Genomic DNA, 16,227 nt, shown 5'->3' with positions numbered 1-16,227 from the left:
TGTCTTCTGTATCTAAAAACGTAGGCTTTGTTGTACACCTGTTACAGGTGTACACCTGTTGTCCCCTGCATCTCTATCTTCCAAGGAGACAAGTTTCACCCCAAATTTTCTGAATTCCTTATTGGCCTTAGTCTTGTTCATAGTCTTGAAGTCATCATGTGTTATTTTCTGCTTCATTACTTGGACACTTTTTAAATTGCTTTCCCTAGTTTCCATTATTTTGCTCTATATAAATTCATAGATTAGTTCTATCCAAATTTCTCTTAATTCTTCATATTCATTATTCTTATGACACAGTAAAATTTCATGTAGTTCTCTATCCCAATTTGGCAATGCCTCAGTCACTGGGGACCTACTTTCCTTCCACTTATTAGCTGCTATTGTTTTCTTTGTATATCGGAATGGGGCCTATTCTTGGGGTGTGCTGAGGAGTGGTTTTTGTGAGTAGAGAGTCACTGGGCAGTGACTTTTAAACGCAATTCCTAACAGTTTTTCTCAAATGTTTGAACCACTGGGATATTGCTCCAAGAGCACACAGTGCCTCAGGGGGCTCCTCCAACACAGACCAGGTTCTTTTTTTGTTGTCTTTGACAGTGTGATGGGCTTGTCCTGAAGTCTCAGAGTGGTTTAACTTGGTATTTTCTTTTATTGCTGGTGATTTGGAATCTCCTTTCACATGACAGCTTTTCCTCTTTTGAAAACTGCCTGCTCATATCCTATCCTTTGACCACTTATCTTTTAGGAAATGAGCCTTGTACTGATGAGGACTAGAACCTCATGTCATATGAGGATTTGTTAAAGGAACTGGGAGTGTCAGCTTTTGAAGAGAGAAGACTGGGCCAAGGGGAGGAGGAGGGAGCATGAAGAATTGTTTAAGTTACATGCAAGGGGGTTCAACGTGGACTATTTGGTTCCAGAAACAGAACTGAGAGCAGATGATGGGGAGAAAAAAAAAATACACAAAAAAAAGAGTTTTTCCAAAGTAGAATGGACTGCAGAGGTGCAGAGGTTCCCCCTGGTTGGAGGCCTCCAGCTCCAAATGACTGGATGACATTCTGGGGTAAAAATCTCCCTTTTGTGTGGGCATTTGGCAAGGTGGATTGAAGTTTCCTTCAATGCTATTAGATGGTGTGATATTTATATGCTTGTGTTAATTCTCTATATGTCTTGGATAGACAATTCATCAGCATAGAATAGACCATCAGATAGCTGCTATAAAGATCATTTTCCCTCAGTTGACTCACTCTCTCCTAAACTTCAATTTGATTTGTATAGTAGCTTTTCAGTTTATACAATCAAAATTCTCCACTTTAACTTTTGTTGTCACCTTTATTTCTTGTTTAGTTAAGAGTTCTTTAGGTAACAATAATTATACAGACTACTTCCATTCTTTTTTTCGTTTCTTTTTATATTTAGGCCACATATCCATAAGGAGCTTATTATGGTATAAAATTATTAGTCCATCTCATTTTCTGTGAAACTGAATTCTAGTTATCCTACTAGTTTTTCATGACCAGGGGAGTCCTTACATCAGTAATTGGTGCTCTTGGATTGTTAAATAGTAGGCTACTATAATTAGTGGTTTCCGGGTCTTCCTTACATAAGTGTATACCACTGATCAGGATTTTTTGTTTTTCAACTAGTACTAAGTAGTTACTGTGATTAGTATTTTCTAGTATACTTTAAGATCTGCTAATAGTAAGCCCTTCATCTCTACTTTTTTCATTATTTTCTTTGACCTTTTGCTCCTCCAGATAAATTTTATTATTCTGTCTAATCTTTTAAAGGGAAGGGAAGCCAGTATAAGTACTTGGTTATAGGACTTATATATAGTGCTACATGCTGTACTAAAGCTCTTTACAATTACACCATCAGTAAATATTTAGGAACCACCTGTTATGTGCCAGACACTGTGATAGCCCCTCACCTCAACCTTTTATAGTCCAGTGAAGGAAAAATGCAAATGAATATATGCAGGCAGTGTATAAAATACCTATATTTCATGTACATGTGTATGCATACACACAATATTTATATATGTATGTGTGCACATGCACACATAATTTACTTATACTCTCACAAATGTAAAGCAGACTTTGTTCAGGATGAATAGGAAATAGTTAACAGAGAGAAAGCAGTGGAATTGAGGAGTTAGGGGAGGCTTCCTGTAGGGGGTAAGATTTTAGTTGGAATTTAGAGGCAGCCAGGAAAGTCAGTAATCAGAACTGAGCAGGGAGAATGATGTAAGCATAGGAGACAGCCAGAGGAGATAACTGGAGATGAGGAACCTTGTTCTTGGAACAGCCAGGAGGCCAGGGTCACTGCATCAAAGAGCGTATATTGGGTAATGAAGTATAAAAAGACAGGAAAGGGTAGATTATAAGGATTTTGAATGGCAAACAGAGCATTTTGTATTTAATCCTGGAGGAACAGAGAGCTGCTGGAATTTCCTGAGTAGGGGAGTGACAAGGTTGGATCTGCAAAATCACTCTGCTGGCTTAATGGAAGCTGCACTGGACGGGGAACTTGAGGCAGGCATATCCCCCGGCTGACCTGCAGTTGTCTAGGTAGGAGGTGATGAGAGCCCACAAGGTGGGGACAGTATCAGAGGAGAGAAGAGGGTGTCTCACTTGATCCTCACAGCAACTCAGAAAAGTGGGTGCTATTATTTTCCTCATTTTACAGTTGAGAAAACTGAGGCAAACAATAGTTGAATGCCATGCCCAGAGTCACACAGGTAATGTGTGTTTTGAACTTGGGTCTTCCTCCTAACTTTAGACTCAGTTCTCTATCCGTGCAAAGTAACATGTGGGCCTTCTAATTGGCATGCCATTTAGTTTGTAAGTTTGCCATTTTTATTATATTGGCAACACCTGACTGCGAACAAGGGACATCTCTAATTATTTACATTTTCTTTTTTTTTTTGTGAGATGAATATTTGTCATTGCCTCCTTGGACTGTGTGCTCTAGCCAAACTGCCCTTTGTAATGAGCTCTGCAAATATTCCCTGCATTCTCCTGCCAGTGTAACTGTGCTTAGATCGTTCCTGTGCCTGGAGTGTCCTCATTTCTCTGCACTTAGAGTTCCTCCCCACTCCTGAAAGTCTGGCTCAGAAGTCGAGTTCTTGATGATGCTGTTCCTCATCTCTGCCCTTGCTCTTCAGTGGCCTTCACATAGCAGCACTTTGCTCTGAAAGACTTAAAAGTGATATTGGCTCTGTTGGCTGCTCAGTTGGGTTGGTGTCTTGTCTTTTGATTACACCATAATCTCTGTTAGGGCATCTTGTCTATACTTTCTTCTGTCTCACAGAAGGTACTTGATAAAGGCTTGTTGAAAGGTGTTTCATGATTTACAAAGGACTTTCCTTGCAGCAGCTCTGTGGGGGAGATGATGCTCATGTTACCCTCATTTGACAGATGAGGAAACTGAAGCCCAGAGAATGGTTAAGTGACTTGGTCACAGTCACAGCCAGAAGATGACAGGGTTGGGGCTAGAACTCAGGTGTTCTGATGATGAGCTCAGTGTTCTTTAGAGTACATGTTCAGGGCAGTTGTGTGGTGTGCAGTGGATAGTGTAGCAGCCCTGCAGTCAGGAGGCTATGAGTTCGAGTCTGGCCTCAGATATAAACACAAACTGAGTAACCCTGGGCAAGTCGCTTCACCCCAGTTTTGCCTAAAACATACAAAACTAACCCAAAAGCAAAAACAGAGAACACGTTTGGTTTTTCATTGAGGGCAGCACTAGGCCAGCCACTTTAGGGAATTCCAAAGAAATAACTGGTACCTGCCCTCAGGGAGCTTATAGTCTAGTTGAAAAGACAACACATAGCATGAAACAAGTAGAAAGTACGGATTGCTGCAGAACAGCCTAAAACTGACTTTGATATGTTTGTTCTGAAGAAAAACAAAGTGAGGGAGCGAGGCGGGTCGTTGGAAAAATGTCTGAGTGGAGATGAGTCCTGCACCAGGTATGCGGTGTGATAGAGGCTTAGCCCCTGTAATCCTAACGTTGTTCTGGATAACAGCATTGGAAAGGCTTGGCCAAAGAGACTGACCTCTGCCATTTGTTCCCCCCAAAGGTGCAGTGCGGGGCAGGGCTGATGGTATTGTGGAGCCCCCCAGACCACATGTACCTGTACCAGCACGTCCTGTCCACGCTCCAGTGCCGAGACCTCCTCAGAGCCCCGGTGGAGCCGGGAGCTCCCACCGAGCCAGCCCTCGAGGCCAGCCCCCGGGAGGCAGCCCCTCCGAAGCGGCTTTTGAACCTGACTCTGGAGGTGAGCACGGCCAAGCTGACCACCTTTGTGGCCGAGGACAAGTTCATCACCCTGGTGGCAGAAAGCGTGTCCCTGAGTCGCCACGCGGGCTCCCTGCAAGTCTATTGTCCAGAACTGGTGGCCGGCTTTGACGGCAACAGCATCTTCAACTTCAAGGAGGTGGAGGTGCAGCTGCTGTCTGAGCTGGAAGAGATGATCTTGCACCGCAACCCGTTCCCCTCCCTGGAGACCCTACGTAACCGGGTCTGGCTTTTCTCCCTGGGCTCAGTGTCAGTGGAGTTTCCTTACCAATATGACTTCTCCCGGACCTTGGACGAGGCCGTGGGGGTGCAGAAGTGGCTCAAGGGGCTCCATCGGGGGGCCCGAGCAAGGGCAGCCCCCAGCCCCACTCCACTCCCACCCGATTTGCTAATTAAGGTTCAGCACTTCTCTTGGGTCTTCCTGGATGACATCTTTGAAGTGAAGCTGCGGGACAACTATGAGCTGATGAAGGACGAGAGCAAGGAGAGCGCCAAGCGGCTGCAGCTGTTGGACGCCAAGGTGGCTGCCCTCCGCAAGCAGCATGGGGAACTGCTTCCTGCCCGCAAGATCGAAGAGCTCTACGCCTCCCTGGAGCGCAAGAACATAGAGATCTACATCCAGCGCTCCCGCCGTCTCTACGGAAACACGCCCATGCGCCGGGCCCTGCTCACCTGGAGCCTGGCCGGGCTGGAGCTGGTGGCCCTGGCAGACGCCTCCTTCCACGGGCCCGAGCAGGTGCTGAAGCAGATCCGGGAGCTGGACCCCAGCAGCCCGTTCCCCAGTGAGGGCCTCGAGCTGGCCATCCAGTGGTGTCGGATGCTCAAGTGCAACATTAAGACCTTCCTGGGTGAGTGGTGTTCCCCACCCAGCCTCTTGTCTGCAGGTGGGTGTCGGGGAAGCTCTGAGGAGCCGGGGGAGCAGACCTCGTGCCTGGATGCAACCTTGGCTTCAGGAGCGAAGCGCAGGGAGATCCTCGTCCTCATGGTTGGACTCGTACTTGGCTTAAGGTGGATGGTGTCTCTCCTCCTTCGGAGGAGCCTTTCTGGGCTAGAGGCGCCCCTTGGGGCAAGGGCTTGTCTCTTCTGACAGAGAGCCCCTGGGCCTCCCTGGGCCTTGCTCCGTGGCTTGGCCCCCTGGGCCTGCGCTCCAGGAAGATGAGCAGGCCCCTGAGCATCCGTCTGGCTTGTGTCTTTGCGCACAGTGCGGATCCGGGACTACCCTCGCTACCTGTTTGAGATCCGTGACTGGAGGCTGCTGGGCCGCTTGGTGGGCACAGAGCAGAGTGGGCAGGCCTGCTCCCGACGGCGACAGACCCTGCGTCTAGGACCCCCCTGGGGAGATGCGGTCGTAGAGAGGAACATGCCCCCGCTCAAGTTCTACCATGATTTTCGCTGTGAGTGCCCGAGGGGATAACAAGAACTGGGGAGTTTGGTTGGGGGGGAGATAGTTATGGTGCAGGAGGGGAGCACTGAGGTAAAGTTGCTCTCTACAACTTGGGGAAGAACCTGGGACTCTGGTAGAATGTTTGTTAGTCACTAATCACATGCCCTCTAGCTGAGGTCTTCCAGTACACTGTGGTGTGGGGGCCGTGCTGGGACCCGGCCTGGACCTTGATCGGCCAGTCCGTGGACCTCTTGACGAAGCCCTCGGCCGACCCCAGCGCGCCCCTGCCCTGGTGGGACAAGAGCCGCCTGCTCTTCCACGGGGACTGGCACATGGACATCGAGCAGGCCAATCTGCACCAGCTGGCCACGGAGGTGAGGGGAGCAGCGGGAGCCGCTGGCTTCACTTTCACCCGAGGGCTGGAGCTCGGTGTGGGGGATGCGGGGGGTGGGGCGGCCTTTCCGATGCCACGTTAAAAGTTTGAGATGCTTACAGGATCCCTATAATACAACTGAAAACATGCACTGGGAATGGAGCCACCTCTTTTTCCACTGGAAACCAGGCCAGTTTGTGTTCAAGGGAGACTTGGACGTCAATGTGAGGACAGCCTCCAAGTAAGTTGAGTGGTGGGTATGGCCTTGGTGGGGGTGGCAAGGATATTGCTGGGGGGGAGAGGGAGGAGGGTGGGTGGGAAAGGGCACTGAGCAGGGGCTCCCTCGTGAGGCAGGTATGACGACTGCTGCTTCCTACACCTGCCCGACCTCTGTATGACCCTGGACCTGCAGTGGCTGTGCCACGGGAACCCCCACGACCATCATAGTGTCATCCTGCGAGCCCCAGAGTTCTTGCCTGAGGTGTCTCTGGGCCAGATCCACGACTCCTACCGGGCCTTCAGATCTGAGAACCTCAACCTCTCCATCAAGATGGACCTGACCCGGCACAGTGGGAGTAAGGCTGGGAGCAGGGGGTGGGCCTGGCCTGGGACACTGGGAAAAGAGAGAGTGCAGGAGGATTAGGTTTGGCACGTGTCGGAGAGGAGGAAGGAGACCCCTTGGTCTGGGACGTGGAAAGTGCCAAGATGAAGTTTCACGTTGTCGTGGGCCTCTTGTTTCTCCTGGCCAGGGAGAATCCTCAAGCAGGACCTCTAGCTGAGCTCTTCCTCTTTTCTGCAGCCATGTCCCAGCCCCGGATCCTGCTGTACAGTAGCACCCTTCGATGGATGCAGAACTTCTGGGCGACGTGGACCAGTGTCACCCGGCCCATCTGCCGAGGAAAGCTTTTCAACAACATGAAGCCTGGCAAGAAGAAGCTCGGCCAGCATTACAAGCAGCTCTCCTATACAGCGCTCTTCCCCCAGCTGCAGGTCTGAGCCGCCTTTGTTTCCTGGGCCGGCTTCTTGCGGTGTCCCCGGCCTCCGTTCTGCCCAGCTCTCCGCCCCCGGTCACCTCCCGACTGTCTCTTAGTCCCGTGTCATTTTCTTTAGGTGCATTACTGGGCCTCCTTTGCTCAGCAACGGGGCATTCAGGTTGAGTGCAGCCAGGGCCACGTCTTCACTCGGGGGACCCAGCGATTGATCCCTCAAGGTTTGGCCAGTTGCCCCTCCTTTGCTTCCCCCTGCCCCTTCACCTGTGGGCCCCCCCCTCCGCCTCCCAGCCCCACCCCAGGAGGCTCAGCCGCCAGCCCTGAGTGCCAGTCTCACCCCCACAGCGGGCACTGTGATGCGGCGCCTCATCTCGGAATGGAGTGTGACGCAGATGGTGAGTGACCTGAGCCAGGTGACGGTGCATCTGATGGCTTCGCCCAGTGACGAGAGCTCCGACCACCGCCTGGATCTCCTGGTAACGAAGACCCACCTCCTGAGCCTGTCCTCCCTCACCTATCAGAGGCACAGCAACCGCACCGCGGAGGAGGTATGCTCCAGCTTCCAGGAGCTCGCTCTGAATTCCTGCTGGGTCCTGCAGCCTCTTCTAGCTGCATACGTGAGGGACTCCCGGTTCCCGATTTCTCCATGACCCCTCTGTTTGAAAGTCTTTCCTTGTGAGTTAAGATTTTATGTTGAACCATTTGAAAATACATTCTCTGTCAGTCCTGAGGTCTAATGTCCAAGAGCATAATTTATCCAGGAAAAAGAGACCTCCTGGTCTTCTCTCTATATCCTTCCTCTTCACCCCAAGCAGATTTCATTTTCAGTTGTGCTGTTTTGTGTATCCTTGAATTCAGGATGTTTGAGCAACCTTTGGCCTCCATAGGGAATCCCAGGCCCCCATGTGACCTGCTTTCATTCAGCTCTTCCTTTTTCCCCAGGAGCTTTCCTCCCGAGATGGGGACCCTGCCTTTCATACCCATCAGTTGCACTTAGTGGACCTGCGGGCTTCCTGGACCACCACCAACAGGGACATTGCCTTTGGCCTCTACGATGGCTACAAGAAGGCAGCTGTCCTGAAACGAAATCTTTCCACTGAAGCCCTGAAGGGGTTAAAGATTGATCCTCAGCTGCCAGCCAAAAAACCAAAGCGGGGTGTTCTTCCCAGCCCCCCAGCCCCGCCTCGGGTCAACCCCCCCAGCCTCAGCAAAGGGCCCGAGAAGGGCTCCTCGGGAGGTAAGCCAGAGGCGATGAGATGTCATGGATTCATGTAGTCACTGGACATGACAACGTTGATTATACCGAAGATCACAGAGTTGAGATCCTAGAGCTCACCTGTCCTGACTCCCTCATTTTCTTTTTTATTGATTTTCAGTTTTGTTGTTGTCTCTTGTTCTCACACCTCAGTCGTTTCTGAGGTCACCCTCACTTCCTTGAACTTGTTCTAACAAGGAAAATCATACAGAACCAGCCAGCCCAGCCATTCCATTCCATGATGTTAGGGTATCCTCTTCATCCGGAGCTCCCTCCTGAGGTATTTCTTCATTGTTTCATTATAGACTCGGAGCATGTTGTTGGAGTCATCAGAGTTGCTGTTCTCCCACTTTGGCTCTTTTCAGTCTAAAATACTTCCTCGAAGTCTGTCCACATTGTCCCAGATTTCTCACATTCATCTTTTCTTTCATTGCCATAGGATTCCCTGACGTCCATTTGTCACAGTTTTCCCATACATTCCTCATTTGATGGTTCCCCTCTACTTCAGTGGCTCCTTTTACCCCCAGGGTCAAGTTTTCTGCTTCACATTTAAATCTCTTTGTGAGTTTCCTTTACTTTATGCCACTAACTCTACAGCCAGCGGGTGCCATTTGCTGTTTCGTGAACGTGGTCCTCCTTTGCCCATCTCTGCTGCTGTGATCGATGACTCTTATGTTTGGTTGGAGTGCTCCATCTTCCCCTTCCTCTTGAGTTTCTTGGTTTCCTTTAGGACATAGCTCAGATCCCATCTTCCTTCAGCCCTTCCTGACCTTCCCAGCTGCTGATGGCAGGGTCATGGAAATGACTTTCCATCCGCTCTGCGTGAATTTTGTTTGTAGCTTCCTAGTTCAGTGATGTCTCTCCTTCTCTGGGACGGGAGCTCCTGGGGGCCCCAGGTGTTTTTGTCTTTCTCAGAACTTCACTGGTTATTTTAGAGCCTGGCCCCCAGTAAGCATTTCATAGAAGTTGACTGCTTCTGGTTTTCTACTGTCACAAAGAAGAGTTGGGTGTTTGGCACTACTTGGACATTTTCCCAGAACTGCGTCTTTCTCATGTTACTGATGAGGAAACTGAGCCTAGCAAAAGTGTCCCACCTTCGCTCGGCAGCCCTCGATTCCAGGGAGGAGAGCCCTGGATCCTGAGGCTGCCTCTCGCCCTGTGCTTGGGGCTAGGAGCCCTCGTGTCCTCAGCTGGACAGTGGGTGTGCACAGTTAGGAGTGCCTCCGCCTGTGTGTGTAGGACGCTTTGTATAAGAGTCAGAGGGCAGGGAATGTGTCCATGCAGCCAAGTGAGCCATGGACCCTGCTGGAGGGTAGCGTTCAGCTCTTCCGATTCCTGGTTCCAGGCACTGCTCCCTCTGCTCTGGGCCAGTCACTTGGACATGAAGGCAGATAGCCCAGCGCTCTCTTAGTCCTTGTGTCTCAGCCCCAGTGGTTTTTTATTCTTCTTTTCCTGACCAGAGATCATTTGTGTTGGCAGAGAAACGAAACCAATGGGAATGGAATGGCTCTGGTGGCTGCTCCCTCCTTGTGCCCCTATCTACCCCCCTGCCTGCTAGCAGCCTGTCCAGCTTGCCCATGAGCCCTAAGGAAGCTCCTCCTTGTTGTCCCTCACTCTTTGCCCGTTTCAGCTGAGCTGAGTGATCGCTCCGGCGGCCCTCTTCCACAGGGCCAGGACCCTCCATTGCCCTATCCTTGCCCTTTGGGAGTCTGCCAACTTCCAGGCACATCTCTTTAAAGTCCAAGGGGGTTGGTTATTTATTTGGGTATCCACACGTATCTCTTTAGGGAACTCTTCTTTTCCCCCTCCATTAGAATGGTTTCTGCGCCTTCACCCTTGTTATGAAGTTTTCACCCCAGGGGATTCCTTCTCCTTTCTGTGGGCCCTTTAAGATGTGCTCTCTGCAAGTCTCTCTGCAGGTCTCCTTCCCTGCTGCACATCTCAGGTGAGGTAGTCACTCAGGGCAGGATCACCGGTCGCCATTTCTACCAGTTCCATACTTGTTGGTGAAGAGTCACCCCTTCGTTCTGCTTTTTCTGTCCACTCGATTTTCTGGGTTTCTGAGCCTGATCCGAATGGTCCGTGCCACAAGTACCGGAGCCCTCGCAGGCCCAGAACAAAGACTGAGAAGAAGGTTCTAGGTCATGTGGAGAGGGAACTAGATTAAGGGGGCGAGGGCTCTGGAGGTCAGTGGGGAGAGCGGGGGAGAAGAGAATTCCGTGTGTTTCCTGGCTCGGCAGTGCGTGATCAGACGTGATTTCTTCTTCCTCCGACTGTGGCCCTCTTCTTCCTCCCAGGCGCCCACATGTTACGGAAGCTGATTGAGGAGACAGACAAGTTTGTGGTGTTCACAGAGGACGAGTCGGGCGTCAGTGAGCAGCTCTGTGGCATCGCTGCCTGTCAGACGGACGATATTTTCAACCGCAACTGCCTCATTGAGCTGGTCAACTGCCAGGTAGCCTTGCTGTGCCCCAGCACCCAAGGGGATGGGGAAGGGTCAGGGAGCTCTCATCTGGTCACACAGAGGGCTTTGGATCTCTGTGGAGTTAGGAGCCAGCGTGGTAGCAGGCTGGAGAAGCCATTGAAATGCCTAAAATAAAATGCAGAGGATTACAGAGGAAACCAGTTACCCTGACATAGGGTTATCAGAAATTTTTTTTTATAATGTATGAACCCTGGGAGCAGCTAGATGGCACAGTGGATAGAGCACTGATCCTGAAGTCAGGAGGACCTGAGTTCAAATCCAGCCTCAGACACCTAATACTTGCTAGCTGTGCATGACCCTGGGCAAGTTTCTCAACCCAAATGCCTCACCAACAAAACAAAAACAGTAACTTAAAGACCATATTTGAGAATCCCAGAAAGAGGGCGCTCTGCTAAGAAACATTCCCATCTTTGAAAGTCAGAGAAGTTGGGGAACTCGGCCTTGGTGGTCCCTGCTGCTTTTGGAGTCTGTTGTGAGATCTAAGACAGGCACTGCCAGGAGTAGGCTGGGAGGGCCAAGGCTGCTCTGGGATTGCGTGGCCAGAGTGACATTTATGCCAGCCAGAGCTTTCTCTTTTTCCCCTCTCCTGGGCCCTAGAGAAGGCTACCATTAAATGCGACTTTGTTCATGTGTGTACTTATCTGTAAGCACACACACTCACATATCCATGTGTGTAAGACTGCACTCTGCATGTTTCTGCAGGTCAGTTCTTTCTCTTCCCTCGTAGATCCAAGCTTTTCCGTGTTTTTCTAAATCCTCCAGTTCATTTCTTATATCTCAGTTGAATTCAATCCCAATCCTATTATCACAGTTGAGGGGCATCTGCTACTTGGTGCAGACTGATGCAGTTGGTCAATGGCAGGGGGAAGAGCTCAGTGGGATAGATGGGGGATTCCTCTCTTCCTCAGTGGTGTCCTGAAGCTTCTTTTCTTTGTCCCAGATGGTTCTTCGAGGTGCAGAGACAGAGGGCTGTGTCATCGTGTCTGCGGCCAAAGCCCAGCTGCTTCAGTGCCAGCACCACCCGGCCTGGTACGGGGACACCCTCAAGCAGAAGACGTCCTGGACATGTCTCCTGGACGGCATGCAGTACTTTGCCACCACTGAGAGCAGCCCTGCTGAGCGTGATGACCGGCAGCTCTGGCTGGAGGTTAGTGCGCCCCCATTTAGCAGAACACAGCATGTCCCTCCCGTTAGCAGATGGGATCAAATACATTCAGACTCTTCTCTTAAAGAAACCTTTGCCCTCTGACCCCAGGCTGCCTTTCCAGGCTTCTTGTATATACACCATAACAGGGAAGAACTTGCTTTCTGTCCCATTGCTGTCTTTGAACACCCAGCTGTCACACCCACTTCTCTTCGCCTCCCAGGGAAGCCTGTCTAGACCATCCCTTCCTTCTCCCCAATTGCCAGAGCCCCATCTCCCCAAGAATTACTTTGTATTTGGGTTTAATAGTTTATGTTCTTAGTGTTTCCCCCAATAAGACATAAGCTTCTTGAGGGCAGCTACACGTTCATTTGTTTTTGTATTCATTTGTTCATGTGTTCATGTGTTCATTTGTATGCCTGTACACAGGCACCCAGTGCTTGGCACATGTTAGGGACTTTATCAACTTGTGCTGATTGAGTGAAATAAATCCTCGATCTTTGCAGTGGTCAGCACAGGTGGGGAAATTCTCTCTACCTCCTGTTGCTGCTGGCTGAGGGTGGCGAGAATGGCAGGAGCTCCGTGTCTGTGGAGCCTCCAGGCCCTTTTGTTTCTCTTTCACTTGTTATCCTTGGACCCTTAGCAGGTGGTACAAAGCTGGGGAGGTTTTTGACACCTGCTTGTGGGATTGCCCACACAGCGTGAAGATGAGCCAAAGCAGGTCGGCACCCGGGAGCTTCTCAGAAATGCTTTTAGCTGCCTCTGACCTCTGGTCATTACTCTTTGTTGGCTGATTGCATTTGTCAAATGGGAGCAGGTCTGATTTTAGGGCTTATCTAGTCCTGAACTAGTATTCGCATCATGCAGATGCTCTGGTAGCTCAGGCCAAAGAGAGGGTGTGTTGTGGGGAATAGAGAGAGAGTGAGCTGGGAGCAGAGCCATGGAAAATGGCACAAACCTGTTCTTGTTCCTCACCTCTTGCTAAAGCCACCTGGCGGCTGTAACAGCAGGAGTCCCAGCTCTCAAGAGGGGAGCGGGGCAGAACCCCAGCCAACACTGAACGTCAGTGCCACTAGTTGTTAGCAAGTAGAGCAAAGCTCTCTCCAAGCCACGTTCCCTCCCCCCACCCTGACACATCTGACAAGCACCAAAGCAAGCCATGCTTGTTAGTCTGTCCTTTGTGGATAAAACTCATCCCTCCTTCCTCACCCCAGCTGAGATCTCATTGCTGTGACAAAGGAGCCCAGTATAGGCAACACCCAGCGTAACTGTCCAAGAGGCAAGAAACTTTCAAATCAGATGTCACGCTAGACAGGGGACAGGCAGGATGTGGCGATGCGAAGAGGACGTTGAGCTGGTCTGTAACAGTAGTGCTCCAAGTAAAAGGTGCCCCTTGCAGAGAACCAGTGGCGAGAGCACCTCGGCTTCCTGGTGAGGTGGAGGCTGGCATGCAGCTGCCGGTCTCAGGCGTGCCGGGCCTTGTACCTGAAGCTCGCTTTTTCAGGGAGATGCTCCTGCAGCCGGCAGAGAATGGTGCACTTTGAGATACTGTCCCTGACCCTCCAAGAGGGGAGTGTCATGGCACATTTCTCACTGAGCTGCCTGTCTCTGATTTACTGTGTTTGATAGCTGGGGGCTCCACGATGTTCCCTCTTTTTCCAATGATAAGGCTGCTCACATTGTATTTATTCCACTTCACACCCTGAATTTTGGCTGGCAGAGAGATTTAAATGAACATCAGCCTCAGTATCACCATTATCAGTATCCACAGAGAACATTGGGAATTTGAACAGGGAAAAGTGCTAAAGAAGGTTCAGATTTAGTGAAAGTTCGCACTGTCCAAAATTTGATTTCTGATGGATTTTTAGGTCTCAGGCCTGGGCACGTTTGGTGTAAAAACCTCCAGGGGAAGGATCCTTAGTTGGACATGTTTCCCAAATTTCCTTGCCAGTGGAATTTAGAAAGGGGGATTTCAGATCATAGCTGTGTTCTTAGCAGGCTCAAGGCCAGGCTTGAAGGCCTAAAGGCATCTGAAACCCAGAGAGAAAGCTGTCCGACTTCTACCTGGGAAGTTTCCTAGAGACCTGGGAACTGGAGGGCTGTGGAACCAGTGGTGTCCGCTCTCGGGTTGGGGCCCATAGCTTTTTGCCCAGGACTGTCTGTGATGGTTCTGGCTGAGGAGGCCCGTCTCTTCCCACAGGTAAAGAACATTGAGGAGCACCGGGAGCGCAGTCTGGATTCTGTGCAAGAGTTGATGGAGAGCGGGCAGGCGGTGGGCGGCATGGTCAGCACTACTACAGGTTGGCCAGGCCCCACCCCTGCCCCAGGTTGGGGGAGCCAGGGAGGCCTGATAGTTTTGGAATCAGGCTGTTTCTGGGGTTCCAAGGGTTTTCCCTGCAGTCCTTTGGTCTTGCACAGTCAGAAGCCAAGGTTTTGGGCATGGCTTTTTTGCCATAAGTCAGAGGCATGGCCCCCTATGGAGCGGAACTGCCCCTAAGCAAGCTTTCTCTCCTGACCAGACTGGAACCAGCCAGCAGAGGCCCAGCAAGCCCAGCAAGTCCAGCGGATCATCTCGCGCTGCAGTTGCCGCATGTATTACATCAGCTACAGCCACGACATCGACCCTGAGCTGGCCACTCAGATCAAGCCACCTGAGGTCCACGAACAGCAGGAAGAAAAGGAGGACCTGCTGAAGAAACAGGAAGGTGTGCAAGAGCTTGTGGCTTCTCAGAATGGGGAGGGTCTCCTGGAGAAGAGCCCTCCGCTGGGTCCTGACACTTGTATGTTAACCAAAGTCCCCGCTAGTCATTGATCCCTCCAGGGCTCGCCCCAAGATATTGGGCACCTCTGGCTTCCGATTTCTGCCTTAGAAATAGCAATGGTTCTAAAGAGGGCCCTGTGTGTGTGACTCGACACAGCAGACTCCATCCTGTGAGGCTCTAGGGTGGGCAGGGCTCTCAGAAAAGGGCGTGGGCTCCCTGCTAAAATCCCTGATGTCACAGGGGCTGTGGACACCTTCACCCTCATCCACCATGAGCTGGAGATCTCTACCAACCCCGCCCAGTACGCCATGATCCTGGACATTGTCAACAACTTGTTGCTTCATGTAGAACCCAAACGAAAGGTGAGCCCGGCTTCTTTATCTCAGACCAAACCTTGTTGGAATGTCCCAAGGTCCCATGCTTTGTTGGGGGAAGTTTTGGTCGGGCCACAGGCTGCAGAGGGACACTTCTGCCCCAAGGAGAGCCTTGGAAGTAGAAGAGCCCCCCATGGGTTAACAACAGTAGACTGTGGATCACACAGACTTTAGCCTTCTCAAGCCAGTGAGGACTGGATTTCTTAGTTCTAACTCCAGTTTCCACTAAAATCTACTCTTGTCCCTCTGTGGACATGATCTGTGACAGTGATCAGGTGATCCCTGATACCTTCTTTCCCTCTTCCTCTCAGGAAGCTTCTGAGAGACGCTTGCCCTCCGTGCCCAAACATGCCCACAAGTGCCCACAGGCCTCATTCTTGCCCCTCTCTCTTAGGAGCATAGTGAAAAGAAGCAGCGGGTCCGCTTCCAGCTGGAGATCTCCAGCAACCCCGAGGAGCAGCGCAGCAGCATCCTGCACTTACAGGAGGCTGTGAGACAGCACGTGGCCCAGATCCGGCAGCTGGAGAAGCAGATGTACTCCATTATGAAGGTTGGAGCACAGAGCCTGGGCTCTAGGCTTCTGGGCATGGGGGGAACTCCTGCTCACTCCTGGCTGCTCTGCTTCCCCCAGTCTCTGCAGGATGACAGCAAGAACGAGAACCTCCTTGACCTGAACCAGAAGCTGAGCCAGGAAAAAGCTGACCTGCAGCTGGAGAGTGAGGAGCTAAATATCCTCATCAGGTGCGCTCTCCAGGGCACCCCCTGCCCTTGTTTCACGGCGTCTCCAGGGCGGGGAGCCTTCTGCCAAGGAGAGCTCGGCTCTGGATGTCTCCTCCTGGCAGGAGCCTCCAACAGGGCCCAGGTGGGCTTCTGGGCAAGAGCCGGTACCTGCAGTTGGCTTCCTCACCTCCCTCCTTTTGGTTCCCAAGCAGTTTGTATCCAGGGACAGATGGTTCTGAGGGAGGCGTGCAGGGAAATTTGGGGGAGAGCCACGACCCATCTGGCTGGCAGCCTTGAAACCGTGGCTCTGAACCTGAAACGCGGTGCAGAGCTTGCGCAGCAGGAGGGTGTGATTGCAACTTAAACACTGGCATGGGTTGCAGGGAGAGAGCTGGTGGCTCCTTGTAGAGCAGAGCCACAGCCCTGCGGGTGGGGCAGAGAATCC

The 16,227-nt window shown here is 51.2% G+C and overlaps 1 protein-coding gene across 1 annotated transcript in view; it reads left to right on the top strand.

Moving 5' to 3' along the window:
• KIAA0100 (KIAA0100 ortholog) overlaps nucleotides 1-16,227 on the top strand; it is a 31,026-nt gene that overhangs the window by 9,553 nt on the left and 5,246 nt on the right. The window contains exons 16-31 of the mRNA XM_031967688.1: nucleotides 4,079-5,144; nucleotides 5,499-5,690; nucleotides 5,852-6,054; nucleotides 6,176-6,294; nucleotides 6,408-6,628; nucleotides 6,853-7,043; nucleotides 7,164-7,263; nucleotides 7,388-7,590; nucleotides 7,985-8,279; nucleotides 10,595-10,752; nucleotides 11,723-11,929; nucleotides 14,127-14,226; nucleotides 14,446-14,631; nucleotides 14,929-15,050; nucleotides 15,457-15,612; nucleotides 15,694-15,803. Of these exons, the coding sequence (XP_031823548.1) occupies nucleotides 4,079-5,144; nucleotides 5,499-5,690; nucleotides 5,852-6,054; nucleotides 6,176-6,294; nucleotides 6,408-6,628; nucleotides 6,853-7,043; nucleotides 7,164-7,263; nucleotides 7,388-7,590; nucleotides 7,985-8,279; nucleotides 10,595-10,752; nucleotides 11,723-11,929; nucleotides 14,127-14,226; nucleotides 14,446-14,631; nucleotides 14,929-15,050; nucleotides 15,457-15,612; nucleotides 15,694-15,803 (3,629 nt within the window). The remainder of the gene's footprint in view (nucleotides 1-4,078; nucleotides 5,145-5,498; nucleotides 5,691-5,851; nucleotides 6,055-6,175; nucleotides 6,295-6,407; nucleotides 6,629-6,852; nucleotides 7,044-7,163; nucleotides 7,264-7,387; nucleotides 7,591-7,984; nucleotides 8,280-10,594; nucleotides 10,753-11,722; nucleotides 11,930-14,126; nucleotides 14,227-14,445; nucleotides 14,632-14,928; nucleotides 15,051-15,456; nucleotides 15,613-15,693; nucleotides 15,804-16,227) is intronic.

The sequence above is a fragment of the Sarcophilus harrisii genome, chromosome 4 (assembly GCF_902635505.1).
Source record: "Sarcophilus harrisii chromosome 4, mSarHar1.11, whole genome shotgun sequence".
Classification (NCBI taxonomy): Eukaryota; Metazoa; Chordata; class Mammalia; order Dasyuromorphia; family Dasyuridae; genus Sarcophilus; species Sarcophilus harrisii.
This window is presented reverse-complemented; position numbering and strand designations above follow the sequence as displayed.